The sequence below is a fragment of the Xyrauchen texanus genome, chromosome 15 (genome assembly GCF_025860055.1).
Source record: "Xyrauchen texanus isolate HMW12.3.18 chromosome 15, RBS_HiC_50CHRs, whole genome shotgun sequence".
Lineage (NCBI taxonomy): Eukaryota > Metazoa > Chordata > Actinopteri > Cypriniformes > Catostomidae > Xyrauchen > Xyrauchen texanus.
In genome coordinates this window covers 18845238-18863139 of record NC_068290.1, presented here as the reverse complement: position 1 = coordinate 18863139, position 17902 = coordinate 18845238, and the positions used below count along the sequence as shown (strand labels likewise).

The following is a 17902-nucleotide window of genomic DNA, read 5'->3' as shown; positions in this document are numbered from 1 at the left end:
TTCTGTAATCTGTAGTGGAATAAATTTCAGAAGTAACCCTCCCAACAAACAATTAACAAAATATTGTTTACAGCATTTATTCATCTTTGCTAATGTTAGTTAATGAAAATACAATTGTTCCTTGTTAGTTCATTGAGCATTAACTAATGTTAACATTTTCAACATTTGATTTTAAAATAGTATTAGTATATGTTAAAATTAACATTAACTAAGATACACACATGCTTAATAAGTATTATTCATTGTTAGTTCATGTAAAATGATGTTGTAAACTAATGTTAAACTTATTGAAAAGTGTTACCATTTTATCAGTAGTTTTTGCTGTTCTCAGAGCCAAATTTGCACTGATCTTATGATATGCATTAAAATGTTTCTCTTTTAATGATTAATTATAATGGGGTCTGCTTAAGCAACTTGATATGCATTTTTCATACCCCTTAGTCCCCACCTAAGCTTTCAATATACAGTTTATTTTTGGGTGCAAATTGTAATCTTGTTGAGGTCTGAATCAGTTAACTCAGCATAAATGCTTGAGAAATTATGCAATAAAATAAAATATTTGCAGAATAGTGCATAATTACTCTCCCCACCAATGTATAAATTAACATTTACATTGTCTAGGATGATAGGGGCATGTTCTGTAGTTTAAGTGTCTTGGGAATAGGTTAACAACAGGCAAAAAATAAGTGGGGTCCTGTTACAAACATAAGCTCATTGGTTGCACTAGACACTGCAACTGACAAACTCAGCTGACACTGGTCAGATGAACAGAATGTAAGAACCTCAATGCCCCCACCACAAAAGACACATGTACAGTGCGCGCGCGCGCGCGGGCGCACACACACGCACACACGGTTATCATGTCATGTCATTGGGCCTGAATCACAGTGATCTGTTGCTAAACTATTTGTGGTTTATATTTCCAACTACAACCCTAGTGTCTCTATGAGAGGTAACACAATTTTACAGAACAAGATCACACTATAAAAGACTTGAAACTGAAATGTACTTCCACATTCAAATAAAGACATGTATTTCTCTTGAAAAGCGAAATATAAGTGAAATTATAGAACTGAATTTGAAGGAAAAAGGGTGAAATCAAATAGCTACCAGCAGCAGAATTGATTTGCCTCTGGTACGTTCTATTCCATTTCAGATAAAGAGAAATGCTGACATCTAGTGGTCAGATCTGAAAACAAGTGTAAAGTATAGACCTGATTGGTTCTTTAGTTCAGGGGGTTTCAAACATTTTGGCATGAAGTATCCCCCAGATATGACAATGGCCTTGCAATGGACCCCCTTCCTAAAATATAATTCCAGCTCTTAATTTTAATGTATAAAGTCCCAATTAAATTGTGTTAAAACATTTATAAATGATATAATATTAAACAAATGTTTAAATTTTTTTTAATAATTGGCTTTTATATTGTTATTGCACTAAAGACAAAAAGAAATCAGCAAGATAAAAATTTCAGAAAATATGTGAAAGAAATGTATAAAAGAAAAAATATCTGAAAGAAATATATAAAGTTGACAGCGTATATTTTTTTCTACACAATACCACAGCAATGTTAAATATAAAAACCTGAAGAGAAACATTTTAAATTCAGTTCGAATGTATTTTTAAAGCACTTTTCACAATAAATATTTTTCCAAAGCAGTAAGCTAAAAGTGTTGAGGAGAAACCATAGATAAAACACTTCAAAACACATCAAAAGTATGCATGTTGTGGGGAAGAGAGGAGAACACATTTTTCACAAAACTATATATTTAGATTTGTTTTTATTTATTGTTACAATTAAAAACTATTGTTCAATAGAATAATCATAAAAACCATATGATTTTCAACCAGTCTTAAGCAAAATAAAACCGTAATTTTGTCAAATGTTAACCTTTTATTTATTTATTCTTAAAGAAAATTTCCACTTTCTATTACATTTTTTACAGACCCCCTGGCCCCTGGTGGTCCCCCAGACCCAAGTTTGAAAACCCCTGCCTTAGTGCACACTTCGATATGAATAAATACAAGCACTGTTACTGCCATTGCAGGTTTAAGTGAATGATTTAATACAGAATTTCAAGATAAAAAACCTACCTCACTTCAAATGTTTCTAAAGAACACAGCATCTTGGGAGTCAAATCAACAATTTTCAGGACAACTCTGGTATTGTGGCTTTACAAAGTCCAGTAAACAAAAAAAAGCCAAATCAATATATGGTGTGACCATCTTTGCCTTCAAAACAGCACCAATTCTACTAGGTACACCTGGACACAGTTTTTCTTGGTTGTTGGCAGATTCCTATATGTTCCAAGCTTTTTGGAGAATTTGCCACAGTTCTTCTATTTATTTAGGCTGTCTCAATTACTTCTATCTCTTTATGTAATCTCAGACTGACTCAATATTCAGTGGGGAGCTCTGTGAGTACATGACATCTGTTGCAGGGCTCCCTGTTTTCTATTCTATTACATTCTATTTGCAAAAGGAATGTTTGGATGTCTAAAACATCATGGTTACTGTTGTAACCTCCGTTCCCCGATGGAAGGAACGAGACATAGAGTTAAAAAGCAGCTGGGGCTATCTTAACGCTATAGATGCATCGGGGAAGGCGTCCTTTCCCGTTCCTATTCTTTCAGGGGGAAAAGGCCCTGCGGAGACCACGACCTGCCCAAATTGGGGGGAGGTAACTTGTGGTTAATACACACGGGGGTTGTCAAGCCACCCATGGACATGGTGCGATGGTAGATCCTGCCTGACAAGGGAGGAGTTGCTACAGACACGGCGATCCGGGGTCAGAGAGGACAGCCCCAGGGAGACGTGGTCCTGCCAGTGGGAGGACCGTACCACAGAAAATACGTCACAGGGAGTTGCCTGAAGTGGGAACTATGCTGTGGAGTCCAAGCCCAACATGGAGCACTCGACTCGTGGTGAGTCTGGCGGCGAATTCCTCCGCTGAATCTGCAGCCAGAGGGCTAGGGAGGATGAGCATCCAGGAAGCGAGAGCTTGCTGGCTCACCTGGGAAAGAAGGCGTACTGGATCAGCTTGGTAAAGGGTGCAAGGTGCAAGCGGAACACCCGGTCAGTTGTTCCATATTACCAAGTTCTACCGGCTCAGACCTGTCAAAACATGGGACGAGACTGACTCAACCCTGAGGATGTAGAACCTAGCAAAGGTGTTGGGTGTTGCCCAGCCCGCTGCACTGTAGATGTCTGCAAAGGAGGTGCCACACTTCTAGTAGAGTGTTCTCGGCCTGGGTGTGATAGGCTAGGGAAATAGCATCAACAATCCAATGAGCTAACCTCTGTTTGGAGACGGCGTTCCCTTTCCGCTGTCCACCAAAGAGCTGCTCAGAGCATCTAGAGCCCTGCGTGCGGTCCACATGGGTACGCAAAGCACGTACCGGACACAGCAGCGAAGAGGCTGGGTCTGCCTCCTTCCGGGGCAGCTTCGCTTGCAGCTTCACGACCTAAACCCTGAAGGGGGGTCGTAGGAATCTTTGGCCTGGTCGTGGTCTTTGGATGAGGTGAGCATCTGCCGGACCGAACTCCAGGCAAGTGTCGCTGACAGAGAATGCTTGCAGGTCCCCAACCCTCTTGATGGAAGCGAGCGCCTCTTCAAGGAGAGGACTCTGAGCTCGACTGAATCAAGTTGCTTGAAGGGGGGTCTCTGAAGGCCCGAGAGGACCACTGAGAGATCCCAGGAGGGGAACAGGCTTGGCCGGGAAGGGTTCAACCTGTGGGCGCCTCTTAAGGAACCTGATAATCAAGTCATGCTTACCAAGGGACTTGCCGTCTACTGCGTCGTGGTGGGCTGCGATAGCAGCGACACACACCTTCAAGGTGGAGGGGGACAGCCTCCCCTCCTGCCACTCCTGCAGGAATGAAGCACTGACCGAACTGCGCATCTCTGTGAGTCTTCAGATCTGGAAGAACACCAATTTGCGAACAGATGCCACTTGAGGGTGTAAAGTTGCCTGGTAGAGAGAGCTTTGGCTTGGTTGATTGTGTCTAAGACTGCAGGTGGTAGACCACTTAAGTCTTCCGTGTCCCGTCCAGGGGCCAGATGTTGAGATTCCAGAGGTCTGGGCACGGGTGCCAGAGGGTGCCCCATCCCTGAGAAAGGAGGTCCTTCCTCTGGGGAATTTGCCAGGGAGGTGCTGTCACGAGGCGCGTGAGATCCGAGAACCAGGACCGGGTGGGCCAATAAGGAGTCACCAAGGTGACCTGTTCCTCGTCCTCCCTGACCTTGCACAGCAGCCGTGCAAGAAGGCGCACAGGCTCACTTGCGCAGCCCCCGGGGCCAGCTGAGTGTCAGCGCATCACGGTATGTGCCGCGGCGCCATGCCCATCTTGGGACTCGAGTCTGAAGCCAGTGCTGGAGCGGTCTCATATGCATCAACCCGAGCGGCGCGACCGCAGTCGAGGATACCATATGACCCAGGAGCCTCTGGAACTGTTTGAGAGGAACCGCTGTGCATGGCTTGAAGCGAACCAGGCACTTAAGCACTGACTGCATGCTCTAGGTTGTGAGGCGTGCTGACATTGATACGGAGTCTAACTGCAAACCGAGAAAAGACATGCTCCGAACTGGAGAGAGCTTGCTTCTTTCTCAGTTGACCTGAAGCCCTGAAGTGGCTGAGGTGCGCGAGCACCTGGTCCCTGTGAGCGCATAGTAACACTTGAGAGTGCGCTAGGATGAGCCAGTCGTCGAGGTAGTGGAGTATGCGGATGCCCACTTCCCGTAGCGGGGAAAGGGCTGGCTCTGTGACCTTGGTGAAGACGCAAGGGGACAGGGACAGGCCGAAGGGGAGGACCTTGTACTGACACGCCTGGCCATCGAATGCGAACCGTAAGAAGAGTCAGTGTCGAGGCAGAATGGAGACGTGGAAGTACGCGTCCTTCAGGTCTACCGCCGCGAACCAATCTTGATGCCGAACGCAGCTTCGAATTCGCCTCTGCGTAATCCTTCTGAACGGGAGTCTGTGTAAAGTCCGGTTGAGAACTCGAAAGTCGAATCGAATTGAATCGTGTAGCCGAGTCGGATGGTCCTGGCCAGCTAAGCTCCGTGCTAGAGGCTCAAACGGGAAAATTGTTTGGCTGTACCGGGTAGGGCCTCGCGGCTTTGGGGGGGGCTTGAGTGCGTCCCGAGGCTTGAGTGCTGAGAAAAAACTCAAAAGCACCATTTAGAAAGCTGCTTTGAAAACAATGTTTATTTTTGCAAATACATTCAGTAGCACTAGTGCTGCAGAAACTGAATACTTCAGCTGTAAATCCTATGAAATATTGTTATATACTACACTGTTTGTGTTTTTTCACATTTGTAAGTAGCTTTGTATTAAAGCATCTGCTAAATGAATATAAATGTAAGTGTACATTTAAAATGGGTCTTTGGCATGACAAAAGATAACAGAAGTCTTATTAGTGCACAAACAACAGGACAATCCACTGATTCAGCATGCAGAAACATCCAAAACAGAGAGACTGACACTTCTGTGTAGGTCAACTTGTCTATTTAATATATAAAATACAATAAAACATACGCAAAAGGGCAGGGTCATAAAGGACAATAGATACTTTGGTACAATAACAAACACTCTTTTGTAAAAGCAGTATAGAATTTGTAATAACATATCAGTGCATACTTTGTTTATGAAAATATACACAAATTGTATATCATTCTCCGAAAACAGATTTTTTTTGTCTTTATTTTTTACAACAAAACTCAAAGCAGACTAGCCGAACACAATATATTAGCTATAATTTTATTTTCTTCAATTTCTATTCTAGTTTTGTGTGTTTTATACTCTTATTGAAATTACATTTCAGTTTATTTATAATATGACTCATTCTTTGCTTGTCTGATGCCCATGCATTGTGTCTGATCAGAATAAATTAAATGTGTGGCTGTACCACCTTAACTGTGTAGATACTATTGTACAATTGACAAAAAATTGCAGCATTGAACTGGTCATTCTATCGAACCTGTTTTATCGCTTCCCTCATTTAGCAAGAAGTACTAATATTACTACAACTGTTTTGTTTTACATAATAAACCGTGCAATATTAGTAACAACCCTTTGAAGAAAACAATGAAAAAAAAAAATGAAAACGAAAAATATATTTATATAATATTCAAATATAATAAAATAAAATTACATTAAAATAAAATAGAATGCCTAACCTACACAAAAACCGCAGATAATAAAAATCGTCTCTTTAAATGTATCATTATTGTTACCATATGTGATGATAACCATAATGGTAACGTTAATCATCATAACAATTCAAATAAAAACAGACAATAAAACTGTCACCAGCACAAATTAAAATGAGAAAAAGTATGTGAGAATCTCTAGACATCATACAAAGGGAATACGGGGGCCAAACTATTCACTGGACGATTGTCTTTTCTTTGATTACTCCTAATGTTATCATGAGGTCCTTGTGAGAGCTTTTAAAACATCGTCTTACTCTTAAATCAACACCACACTGTCCTAATGCATCAGTTGCTTTACAGTGCACAACATTGAGTATAAGGCTGTTACCCTAATCGTACATTGAAATCAATGCATTTGTTCAAAGCTCAGGACACAACAGTCTTTAGTCAACAGGTGCTCCGTAGAGGCCTCACTCTGCTATGATGGAGTTCTAGAATACTTCTGCCCAGGAGCTCTAGAACCTTAGCAAAGGGAGCTGGATACGAATTCTGGATTATTATGCAGTTCTGTGATGTGTAGATTCCAGATCTCAACTGGACGAAATGTTTGAATACACCCATGACAGGTGAACGCTCTTAATCCAACTCTTACTCTCTAACTGCCTCCCATCGTACTGCATCCATTGTGTGTGTGTGTGTGTGTGTGTGTGAGTGTGTGTGTAATTTGCATTAACAAAGATGGGTCACCTTTTGAGGTGAAATGAAATGGCTTCTGTCTTCCACTGTGAGCGAGGGAGTGGAGAAAAGGAGAGAAAGATACTGGAGGATGGAAGGAGAAGGGCAGGTGAGGTAGAGAAGCCGATGATGGAAAGGTTTGTCTAATTACAGTTGAAAGTAATATCTAAAAGGCTTAAACATCATAATTGTGGGGGGATAAGAAGATTACGATACATTTGAAATAATTTAAAACCCCATTCCCTTCTGCACTTTCTAAGATTAGATCGTAATTTTTGGAAACGTCACAGAAACACTCTTCATTTTTGTCACTTAGAGAATACACTAATGCACAGAAAACACATTTGTGTACATAAGTCACATTGCAACACGTGTAAAACCTAATCTAAATTTCAGTACAACGTTCTTTTTCCAGAGTCTTTTTTGTTCTTCAACAAAACGTGACATTTTTATTTTATTACTGTTTACTGTTCAACATGTGAAGTGCAATATAAGCCATGATCTCACAAAACATGAAAAATCCTTCCCTGAATACTATTAAACATCTTTAAAAGAGAAGTCTTGTACACAGGGAGGTTGTGTTCCACTCCAAGCTGTCAGCAAATCTCTCTTGAATATTCCTGTTGGGGTTAGAGGGGTAAAAGTGAACTAGGCTGATCTACTGAATGAAACCGTAAGGAAGGAGCAGTCCTGAAATCACTCTCGAGAAAGATTGTGTGTGTGTTTGAAGGTGTGCGAGTGGACAAGGAGGAAAGATTTAAAGTACGCGCCATTACAATAAAAACTACAGAAAAGAGTCACACTCAAAACAGTCAAATCCTACTTCCTCTGCCTCTCCACCTTGCAACACAGTACAGTTTATTTACAGGTGAAGACTGACAGAGACGGTTCCACTGAGATTACAGCACTGCTTCAGAAAGACCCAGCAGTATATATGTGATAATACATTGCTATGTACAATCTCGACGCTTCTACTCTCTTCACACACACACACACACACACACACACACACACACACACACACACACACACACACACACACACACACACACACACCTCTCCGGGTCTAGAATTCTACAAAAATGTATCGTTAGAGCTCCAAGATTAGAATTCTGTTCTAAAGTTCTTCCTTTCTGCTGGGCTGTGTCTGACACCAATTTTTTGCTATACATAAACCTTTAGTGAAACACTGAGAGAAATGTTTATATAATGTTTGTATATACATGATCTCAACGTCTAAAAACACATCACCCTGAGTTCACAACTCAGGCTTTTTCTACATATGTTTTGTCCTTCTAATGGAACCTTAAAACAATAACTAAGCATACTTGCCCTGTAAAGTTAACTAAATAATCGCAGAATTATGCTGTCAGGCAAACAAATAATAAATATAGCATAATGTGCCTGAGTGCGTCTCTCGTAAACCAACAGTAATGAAAGATAACGCAGCCAAACACACACAGAATAACACACCGCACGCTGATACAAACACGTCTGTTTCCTGCAGGACTGGATCTCATTAGTACAGATAGAGCTACATTTCCATCAACGACACCACATTTACGGTCCACGCATACACACCGGTGTGCAGAAAATTGAAGATGCGGAGCAGCAATCACGTCTCAAACTCAAACTCAGCTCCGCTGTGTGTGCTTTAACACACACACCATAATTGTGCGAGCAAGGGGACTGGTGCGAAATACAACAAAAAGATGGAAAATAAACAATGAGAAGTATATCATCCTGTTTAGCAATCGAACAAATGAGCACCTCTGTCTCACAGCAGACAAACACACACACAAATTATGCTTAGTTTTTGCACAGTTAAAGAGACATAAATATAAAGATCCAAATTTATAAAAAAAAATGTATCCTAAAAAAACCTGAAAGGAACAGAGAGACTCTAAAAGCCTGGTGCTCAAGCAGAGAAAAGAAAAGAAATCATAAAGAAGAGAAAGTTAAACAAGAATGTAAATGGCAAATGCAATCATGAAAGAAAAGTGAATACAAAAAGACAGACCATATCTGTACAACATAACAAGCGGCTGTTATATTGTTTTAACTGAGCAATACCGCTGAACTGATCACAGAGAAAATCATTATATGTCGAGTGAGGTGTACAGTAAGGCCAGTAAAAGATGATCTGAAATCCCATACAACCTCTCTGCACCTCAATTCTGGACTGAGCAGGGGTAGAAGATCAGAGACACGACAGAACGCCACCTGCCTGATTCATCTCTTCAGTCTCATATACATAAATACATTTACACCTGAATTGGCAACTGTGTATGAGGATCTAGTGTGTGTTTGAGCATATATGCATATTATATAAATACATATACACACACCTGTAAATACAAGAGTGTCTGAGAGTGAGACAGTGATAAAGACAGGAAGAGAGAGAGACAGAGAGAAAGACAGGCGCATGCATGTGTCTAAGTGCGGACTGAGATTTGCTGCTGAAAGCAGGTGCCACTAAGGTTGTGGTTGTGTTTCAGTGTGTGTGTGTGTGAATGTGTGTTTGTGTGTGTGAGAGAGAAGTAGCTCTCTCGGTCTCCTTCAATGTTTATGTGACCCAGGTGTCCAGTCTCATGCGTTTGACATTGGTGGACTCCTGCTGCTCGGATTGGGACTGCTGATCCCCAGATACTCGGAGGAGACCCAGGCCACCCGAGTTGAAGTCAGGAGGGCGTGTTTGCCCGCCATCATCTCGATCACTTCCCTCATAAGAGCTGCCGTTACTGCTGATGCTGTCAACTGGAGAGCGGCCGGTGGGCTCCAAACGCAGCGTTCCTGGATACTGGGTCACAGTTAGGCCTGATATGCCACCTACTGCACCAGCGGTGGAACTGGGTGTACTGCGATCCCGTTTAGGAGACACCGGCTCAGATTTTATGCTGATATCGGAGCTAGTGTTAACCGTCAGAGTGGCTCCATGAGGAATCGTTCCCACTGGCCTAAAGCAAAGAGAAAGAGAGAGAGACAATTAACGATATGACAAATGATATGTTACAAAAATAATAGATTAAAACAAGACAAACAAACTCTACCCACAGTTTTACTTTGTTTTTCACTACCTTTGAACAGACACATTTCAGAATAGACATAAATAATTAAATAGCACAACAAAGCAGCTATAAAATGCACAAAAGGAAGATATTAAAAGTTATCAATGTCACGTATCTCTTATTTTTCCAGCCATGCAGTCACAACTTGGCCAACCTCCTATCACGCAACACAACATGCCACAAACCCTCAGCTGCAACGTGTGTGTCTGTGTTTGCATTTAGACAGCAGAAATCTGCCTGTATTCATTAGTGTATTATTTATTCTGGAATTAGGCAGAACTATTCCAATGATTTTCTAGGACAGGGACAGGAAAGTAAAAAAGACAGGAAAATGAACAAATGAGAAAAACAGAGAGAGAGAGGGGGTGGGTGGGGGAATAAAAGAGAGAAACAGGAAAAACAAGGAGACAGAAGAAACGAAAAGAGAGAGAACAATGAAACAGATGAGGAAAAACAGAGAGTGAGACAGAAAAAGGAAAGAGAGAGAGACAGAAAAAAGAAAAGGAAAGAGAAAAAAAGAAACAAATAAGAGAAACAGAGAGAGAGAGAGAGAGAGAGAGAGACAGGAACAGGAAAGGAGAAAGAAAGGAAATAGACATAAAAAGGAAATGAAAAGACAGGAAAGTGAAAGAGATGGGGAAAAAACAGAGACAGACAGGAAAGGTTTAAAGTGAAGAAAAGGGAAAGGAAAATGAAAAGAGAGGAACAGAGAAAAGGGAAAGGAAAAAGGAAGAAGAGAAAAAAATCTACGTAAAAGGAAAAAGGAAAGCAAAGGGAAAAAAGGAAAAGAAAAATTAAAAGGAAAGGAAAGGAAAAGGGAAAGAAAGGAAAAGGATAAAGAAGGAAAAGAAAAGAAATGAGAAAGGAAATCGGAGAGTGAAAGAAAGAGTGGTGCTGTTTTAGTATGTTCTAATGCAAAACAAAGAAAGGCCAACTCAGCAAATTACTGACAAAGACAAAGCCCAGCTTCTTACAGCCAACAGCCAGAGACAAAGAGAGAGAGAGAGTGAGAGAGAGATAGAGAGAAAAAAGAGAGAGAGACAGACAGAGAAAGTGAGGGAGAGGGCGAGAGAGTTAGCACCATTAGTGCATATATAAAATGCCACAAGACAGACAACAAACAAACAGAGAGAGAGAGAGAGAGAGAGAGAGAGAGAGAGAGAGAGAGGGAGGAAAAGCCATATACAGTACCAGCTGATCCCTTCCTCCCTGCCCAAGAGTAAGCTGCCCTGAGAGGTCACACTGCAGAGAGAGAGAGACAGGCGAAACCTCTAGGATCTACAGTAATCAACGTCATGTCACAAACACTCACAAACATGACAGGATCTACTTATCTTGTGCAGTTGAACTAAGAAATACAGACAAATGACTAAGGACAGATAACATGGGCTTTTCAGCAGAGGTATACAGGGGGGCTTTTTTGAAGCATTAGTGAGATCAGAATGTCTTCTTCGATACTGAAACTCTATTGAAGATGCAGGGGTGAGCCTCAAAGGTATTTGGACACATAAGCCACACTTAAAAATGAATGAATAACAGTGCATTACATAACAAATATCAAACCAAGTGACATACATTTTAAAAAAGGATAGCACAAGCACACTTTTTAAGCAAAACCTTTCACAAAATGTTTTCACAAACATGTCCACAGTTAAAGGGATAGTTCACCCAAAAACAAAGATTCTCTCATCATTAACTCTCATGTCATCCCAGATGTGTGACTTTCTTCTGCTGAACACAAAGAGATTTTTAGAAGAATATCTCAGCTCTGTATGCCCATATAATGCAAGTGAATGGTGCCCAGACCTTTTAAGCTCCAAAAAGCACATAAAGGCAGCATAAAAGTACTCCAAAAACTCCAGTGGATAAATCTTTGTCTTCAGAATTGATATGATAGGAGTGGGTGAGAAACAGATCAATGTTTAAGTCATTTTTTACTATAAAACTGGAGATTTATAGTTAAAAGGATTGAAATATTGATCTGTTTCTCACCCAGAGTGATTGCTTTAGAAGACTTATGTTAAACCACTGTATGTTGTATAGATTACGTTTATGCAGCCTTTATGTGATTTTTGGAGCTTGAAAGGTCTGGTCACCATTCAATTGCATTGTATGGACTTAGAGAGCTGAGATATTCTTCTAAAGATCTTTGTGTTCAGCAAAAGAAAGTAAGTCACACACATCTGGTATGGCATGAGGGTGAGTAAATAATGAGAAAATAATGGAAATTGTAATAATTTTATTATCCTCATTTGTTCCGAACCCATATGACTTTCTGTCTTTCATGGAACACAAAAGGTGAATTTGTAATGAATATCCAGGCCACTTTTTTCCATTTAAGTTACACAAATAAGGGCTGAGGCTGTCAACATGACAAAAAAGGCCCATAAAGGTATCATAGAAGTAGTTCAAACAATAAATTAAACAAAAATGCACAAGAAAGAAAATATGGGTTTGGTACGATTGTGAGTGTGATAAATAAATAATAATGATAATGAATAAATAAATAATGATAGCAAATAGATTTTTAGGTGAACTGTTCCTTTAATCTGATGAACTAAATTTGTGGTTACAGGGCATCTGTATGACTTTGAGGTGAAATTACTTAATACCTCCACTAAAAAAGCACCTTTAGACCAGTTGGATTAAAGTACTTGCAAAAATGAAAAGAGAGGTTAGTTCTAGCTTCATTTGTGTGCATTGTGTTCATTTGTGATTTGATTTGGAATTTTGTCATCTAACATAACAAAATTCTTTGTCATATTTTTTGTGACTTAAGTGTCTAAATACATACAAATATTTTAGGGCAACCGTACACTATAAGCACTAATCTATGTACCATTTAGAGAGACATTTGCTTACTTTCAATCTGAAAACAATATCCCACTCATATGCATAGAAGAAAGAGTGAATCTTCACATTGTCTAAAGCACCCAGTCCGGTCAGGAGAGGCCTGATCGCTGTGGTGCTAACAGAAGCACTTCACAAGGGGAAATGATCTGATGGCATGAAATCAGAAGACAGGGTGGCAGAGCAGCGGGAGCTATCACTGAAAAAAATCAATTAGCATTTATATTAGAAGAACCGGGAGTCAGGGCCACAGTGGGACATAATGAGAGGTTCCTCAGGCATTATGAGAGATAAATTCATTTCACTCTATATTTGTAGAGAACACAGCCGCTGGTGCCAAGGGAGAGGGAAGTTCTGATAAAGGTGTATGTGATATGAGGTTACTGCATTACTGACCAATCAAATCAGCTAAGTGGCGGATGTTGGGAACATAGCCTGTACTGTGAACATGAAAATACTGTCTCAGTCCTGCAATATCTAATATATTACCTTCATATTTACTTGATGGAGGTTAATGAAATATGCGGTTATATTTAAACTACGCTTATGCCCTCCTGAGGTCTGTGAGAGAAATTATAGTTTTATTGATAGAGACAGCAAGGTTGAGTTAGATTGGGACAAATAGTTAGCATGAAACAACTCAAGCTTTTTTTTTTTTTTTTTAAACAATAGTGCAATAATGCAATACTGAAAATTGTAAAGCACTAGCTAGGGAGAGACAAGGCATATTGTCCTTCAGTAAAATCAATACATTTATGTTCTTCAAAACACACTTTTGTCTTCTGGGATTTTGCTAAGCTTCAAACACCGGCAAGAAACGAATTGCATTACATTGTGCATCTCAAAAATACAGTGGTCTCAAAAATTATTTGAACACTTCACTTAAAAATGCATACATATCATTGCATTAGATATCAGAATATAAAATCAAGTGTCATCTACATACAAAAGATGCAAGACCTTTCCTCAGAACTAACTTAAATTTTGCAATGACTTTTAAACAACTGATCTTAAAGTGAGTTTTAGTAGATGTACGGAGCAAGTTCACGCAGGTACTTTTTAGCTCAATATAGTAATGTAAATGCATTGTTTTTTATTAAAACCTCCAAGTGTGCTTGTGCCATCTCTCTTTGAAGAAAAAAAGTCTAATTGTGTTGGCTTAAGTGTCCAAATACATTTTGGGGCCACTCTATCATATTTACATTAATATTGTGCATTGATGTCGCAGATGAATCACAAGGCTTAAAAGTGTCAGAAAACATAATATTGTGATTTTTAGGTCCTGACCTACTGCTGTGAAAAACAGCTTGGTTTATATAAATTGAGCTGCTAGAGGTGGTTCAGATCAGACTGTGCTGGTGTGATGAATGTGTGGCCAAGCAGCAGGTTACAAACGAATGGACGAATGAACCCCAGAGATTCCTGACCCACTTGGGAGGACATGATGGAGATGCATGTCCTACATTCAAATTCCAATCTCCACCTGCTTAGTTATCCTGGCACTTATGTTTTATGTTCTATATTCAATATATTATAAAAAATAATAAGCTACCCTAAATCTGTTTATGTGGACCACAGGACATTGTACAATAAACATAGTACACTTAAAATATAAAAAGACATAAATCATGCACTGATGCTAAATTTGGAATGCACGAAGAGGGACTCTGCTGATAAGATGGTCATCTAAGAGACAAAAGCATACACACTTCTGCGCAAACATTCTTCAGCACTGTCCGAGGTGGTAACCATGACAACTAAGTCATGGCAGGTGACAGACAGGACAGGAGCACATAATAGGCTGACATTGAGCACCCACAGTATATGATTGACTAACATACGCTCTATTCCAAAACCTAGTTAGCTGCCTTAGTGCTTGCTATCATCATAGGCAGAATCCTAACAATCATGGAACCTCATAAGATACACATTTGGGACCCTCTGCACAGGCAGCAACTCAAAAAGGGATTAAAAGGATAGATAACCAAAAAAAACTAAAAACTCTGTCATCATTTATTCACCCTGAAGTCACCCCAAACCGGTATAACTTTCGAGAACCGGGAACTCATTTCACCCCCGTTACCTCAAGTTGTGCCCACACCTCTTTAGTATTCCTCAATTTTTTTTCTTATAGAGTTGAAGTCAGATGTTAACGAACATTTAGGTTGAAGTCATTAAAACAAATTTTTTAACCACTCCACAGATTTCATATTAGCAAATTATAGTTTTGGCAAGTCATTTAGGACATCTACTTTGTACATACAGATAGAGTGTTTCACTTTTAATTGACTATATCACAATAGTCAGAATCAGAAATTTACATACACCAAGTTAACTGTGCCTTTAAGCAGTTTGGAAAATTCCAGAAAATTAGCAAGGAAGAAGCCACTACATCAAAACTGCAATAAAAAGCCAGTTTCAGTTTGCAAGTGCACATGGGGACAAAGAACTTACTTTTTGAAGAAATATCCTCTGGTCTAATGAACCAAAAATTTAACTGATTGGTCATAATGACCATTGTTATGTTTGGAGGAAAAAGGGTGAGTCTTGCAAGCTGAACACAATCTCAACCATGAAGCATGGAGGAGGCATCATCATGTTGTGGGGTGCTTTGCTGCAAGAGGGACAGGTGCACTTTACAAAATAGATGGCATCATGAGGAAGGAAAATTATGTGGATATATTGAAGCAACATCTCAGACATCAGCCAGGAAGTTAAAGCTTGGTCACAAATGGGTCTTACAAATGGACAATGTGTAGTGGACCAGTCCCTCCTGCAGCAAAGCACCCCCACAACATAATGCTGCCACCCCCATGCTTCACGGTTGGGATTGTGTTCATTGGCTTGCACGCCTCACCCTTTTCCTCTAACTATAACAATGGTTATTTTGGCCAAAAAGTTCTATTTTTGTTTCTTTTGTTTCTTTGTTCCCAGGTGCAATTGCAAACTGTAGTCTGGCTTTTTTATAGTGGTTTTGGAGGATTGGCTTCTTCCTTGCTGAGTAGCCTTTCAGGTTATGTCGATATAGGACTTTGTTCTACCTGTTTCCTTCAGCATCTTTCCAAGGTCCTTTGCAATTTTTTTGGGATTGATTTGAACTTTTCACACTAAACTATATTCATCTCTAGGAGACAGAATGCATCTCCTTCCTGAGTAGTATGATGGCTGCGTGGTCCCATGGGGTTTATACTTGCATACTATTTTACAGATGAATGTGGTACCTTCAGGCATTTGGAAATTGCTTGTGGAGGAGAACAATTGTTTTGCTGAGGTCTTGGCTATAAGAGGCACTGCGTTTTAAGACACATACACAGGTACACCTCCAATTGACTGCAATTACACTATCAGAAGCTAATCAAGCTGCTTAAAGGCACAGTTAACTTAGTGAAAGTAAACTTCTGACCCACTGGAATTGCGATATAGTCAATTAAAAGTGAAACAATCTGTCTGTAAACATTTGTTGGACAAATTACTTGTGTCATGCACAAAGTAGATGTCCTAAACAACTATATTCGCTAATATGAAATCTGTGGAGTGGTTAAAAATTTGTTTTAATGACTTCAAATTCTGACTTCAACTGTGTATATGTGTATATATATATATATATATATATATATATATATATATATATATATATATATATATATATATATATATATATATATAAAATGGTTTAAGCACAAAAAGTGTATAGGGTCATTAGAGACCCTAGGTATTTATTGTTTGTTTTTTTGTTCTTGTTTTGCATTTCACTTTCATAAATTATATATTTTTTTACGATTATTTCATCATAAGTTTACTTTCACAGGATCTTTTATTACAAGATAAATTAGTACTATATTCATACAAATAAATACTATATCACATTAATTTCAGTGCAACAATGGTGAATTATCAGCATCCCATATGCGTGTACACATACATAATATATATGCTATTTCTTACTCAAGGTGGTGTTGTTGTTTCAGGATTAGGGGTGGGAAAATGCATCGATGCATCGTGATGCATTGATCTATCAAAAAAATTGGAGAATCAATTATCATTATATATTAATACCCAATGTGTCTGTCTCATATTACACAAACCTTCTCACAACAGAGACGGAGTGGAGCACGCAAGATTAAATGGAATGAAAGCACACTTTGAAATAAAGAAAGTTTATGCAGCCGAGTTTACCCCGCGAACCTACATAAGATAAAATGGATGGATGGCTGGATATACTGTATATTTTTAGGGGGCCAAGCAGTGAAGCTGCTGGAACCCTTATTTAATTGTACTGATTTTCTTCCTTTTATGGGACCACGCAGCGTAGCTGCTGGAACACTATTGTAATTGTACTGATTTTCTTCTTTTCTTATTAGGGGACAAAGTAGCGAAGCAGCTGGAACACTATTGTAATTGTAATGATTTTCTTCTTTTTCTTATTATGGGACAAAGTAGCGAAGCAGCTGGAAAACTATTGTAATTGTGCAGCATGGAGTTTGGTATACATCATGTACAGACAAAAATGTATCAAATAATTTAGATACGTCAAATAGTTCCGAAGATATTAATGTTACAATCCCTTCAGTTTAATGCAATTTGAGTAACTGATCAATATCTACTCAACGCAAACTCCAAATGTAACCAAACTCAGTACATATAGTTAACAAGACGTTTAGAAGATGTCAGCAATTTCATACAGTTCCACCCCTAGGGGTGCTACGTACTAATAGACAGCTTTTCATTCTATGACCCTGCTGAGCCTGCTCAATTAAAACCTTGATTGTATTTGCCTGCACATGAAATTTCATCTGTAAAAAAAACTGCTACATTTCACATTGCTATTTGAAGAAGAAACAAAATGGAAGTAAACAACAGCAAGTACAACACATTAACAGTATGAAATGACTACGTCTACTATGTCATTTTGGTGTACTGCTCAAATTATGTAAGCTGTGCATCTATTTAGACTTAAGTGTATGAAAAATTACTTCTGTAGCTTATGTATTATGTGCAGCTCAATATATGTGTTTGACAGCCAGTTGCATCTCATGAAATGTCAGTGTGAAAGTACTGAATCCTGTTCTAGATTTGTCCTGATTTGTTGCATTA

General features: G+C 39.4%; 1 protein-coding gene across 13 annotated transcripts in view; it reads right to left on the bottom strand.

The window, feature by feature from the left end:
• Window positions 1-5245: 5245 nt before the first annotated feature.
• LOC127655637 (myocyte-specific enhancer factor 2D homolog) overlaps window positions 5246-17902 on the bottom strand; it is a 108491-nt gene continuing 95834 nt past the window's right edge. For 3 of the 13 annotated variants that reach the window (XM_052143538.1, XM_052143542.1, XM_052143543.1), the window contains 2 exons: window positions 11150-11200; window positions 5246-9847 (listed from right to left, as the gene is read on the bottom strand). In XM_052143538.1, the coding sequence (XP_051999498.1) occupies window positions 9457-9847; window positions 11150-11200 (442 nt within the window). In that variant the 3' untranslated portion in view covers window positions 5246-9456. The remainder of the gene's footprint in view (window positions 9848-11149; window positions 11201-17902) is intronic. The other 10 variants (XM_052143535.1, XM_052143539.1, XM_052143536.1 and 7 more) reach the window with 4 other exon arrangements.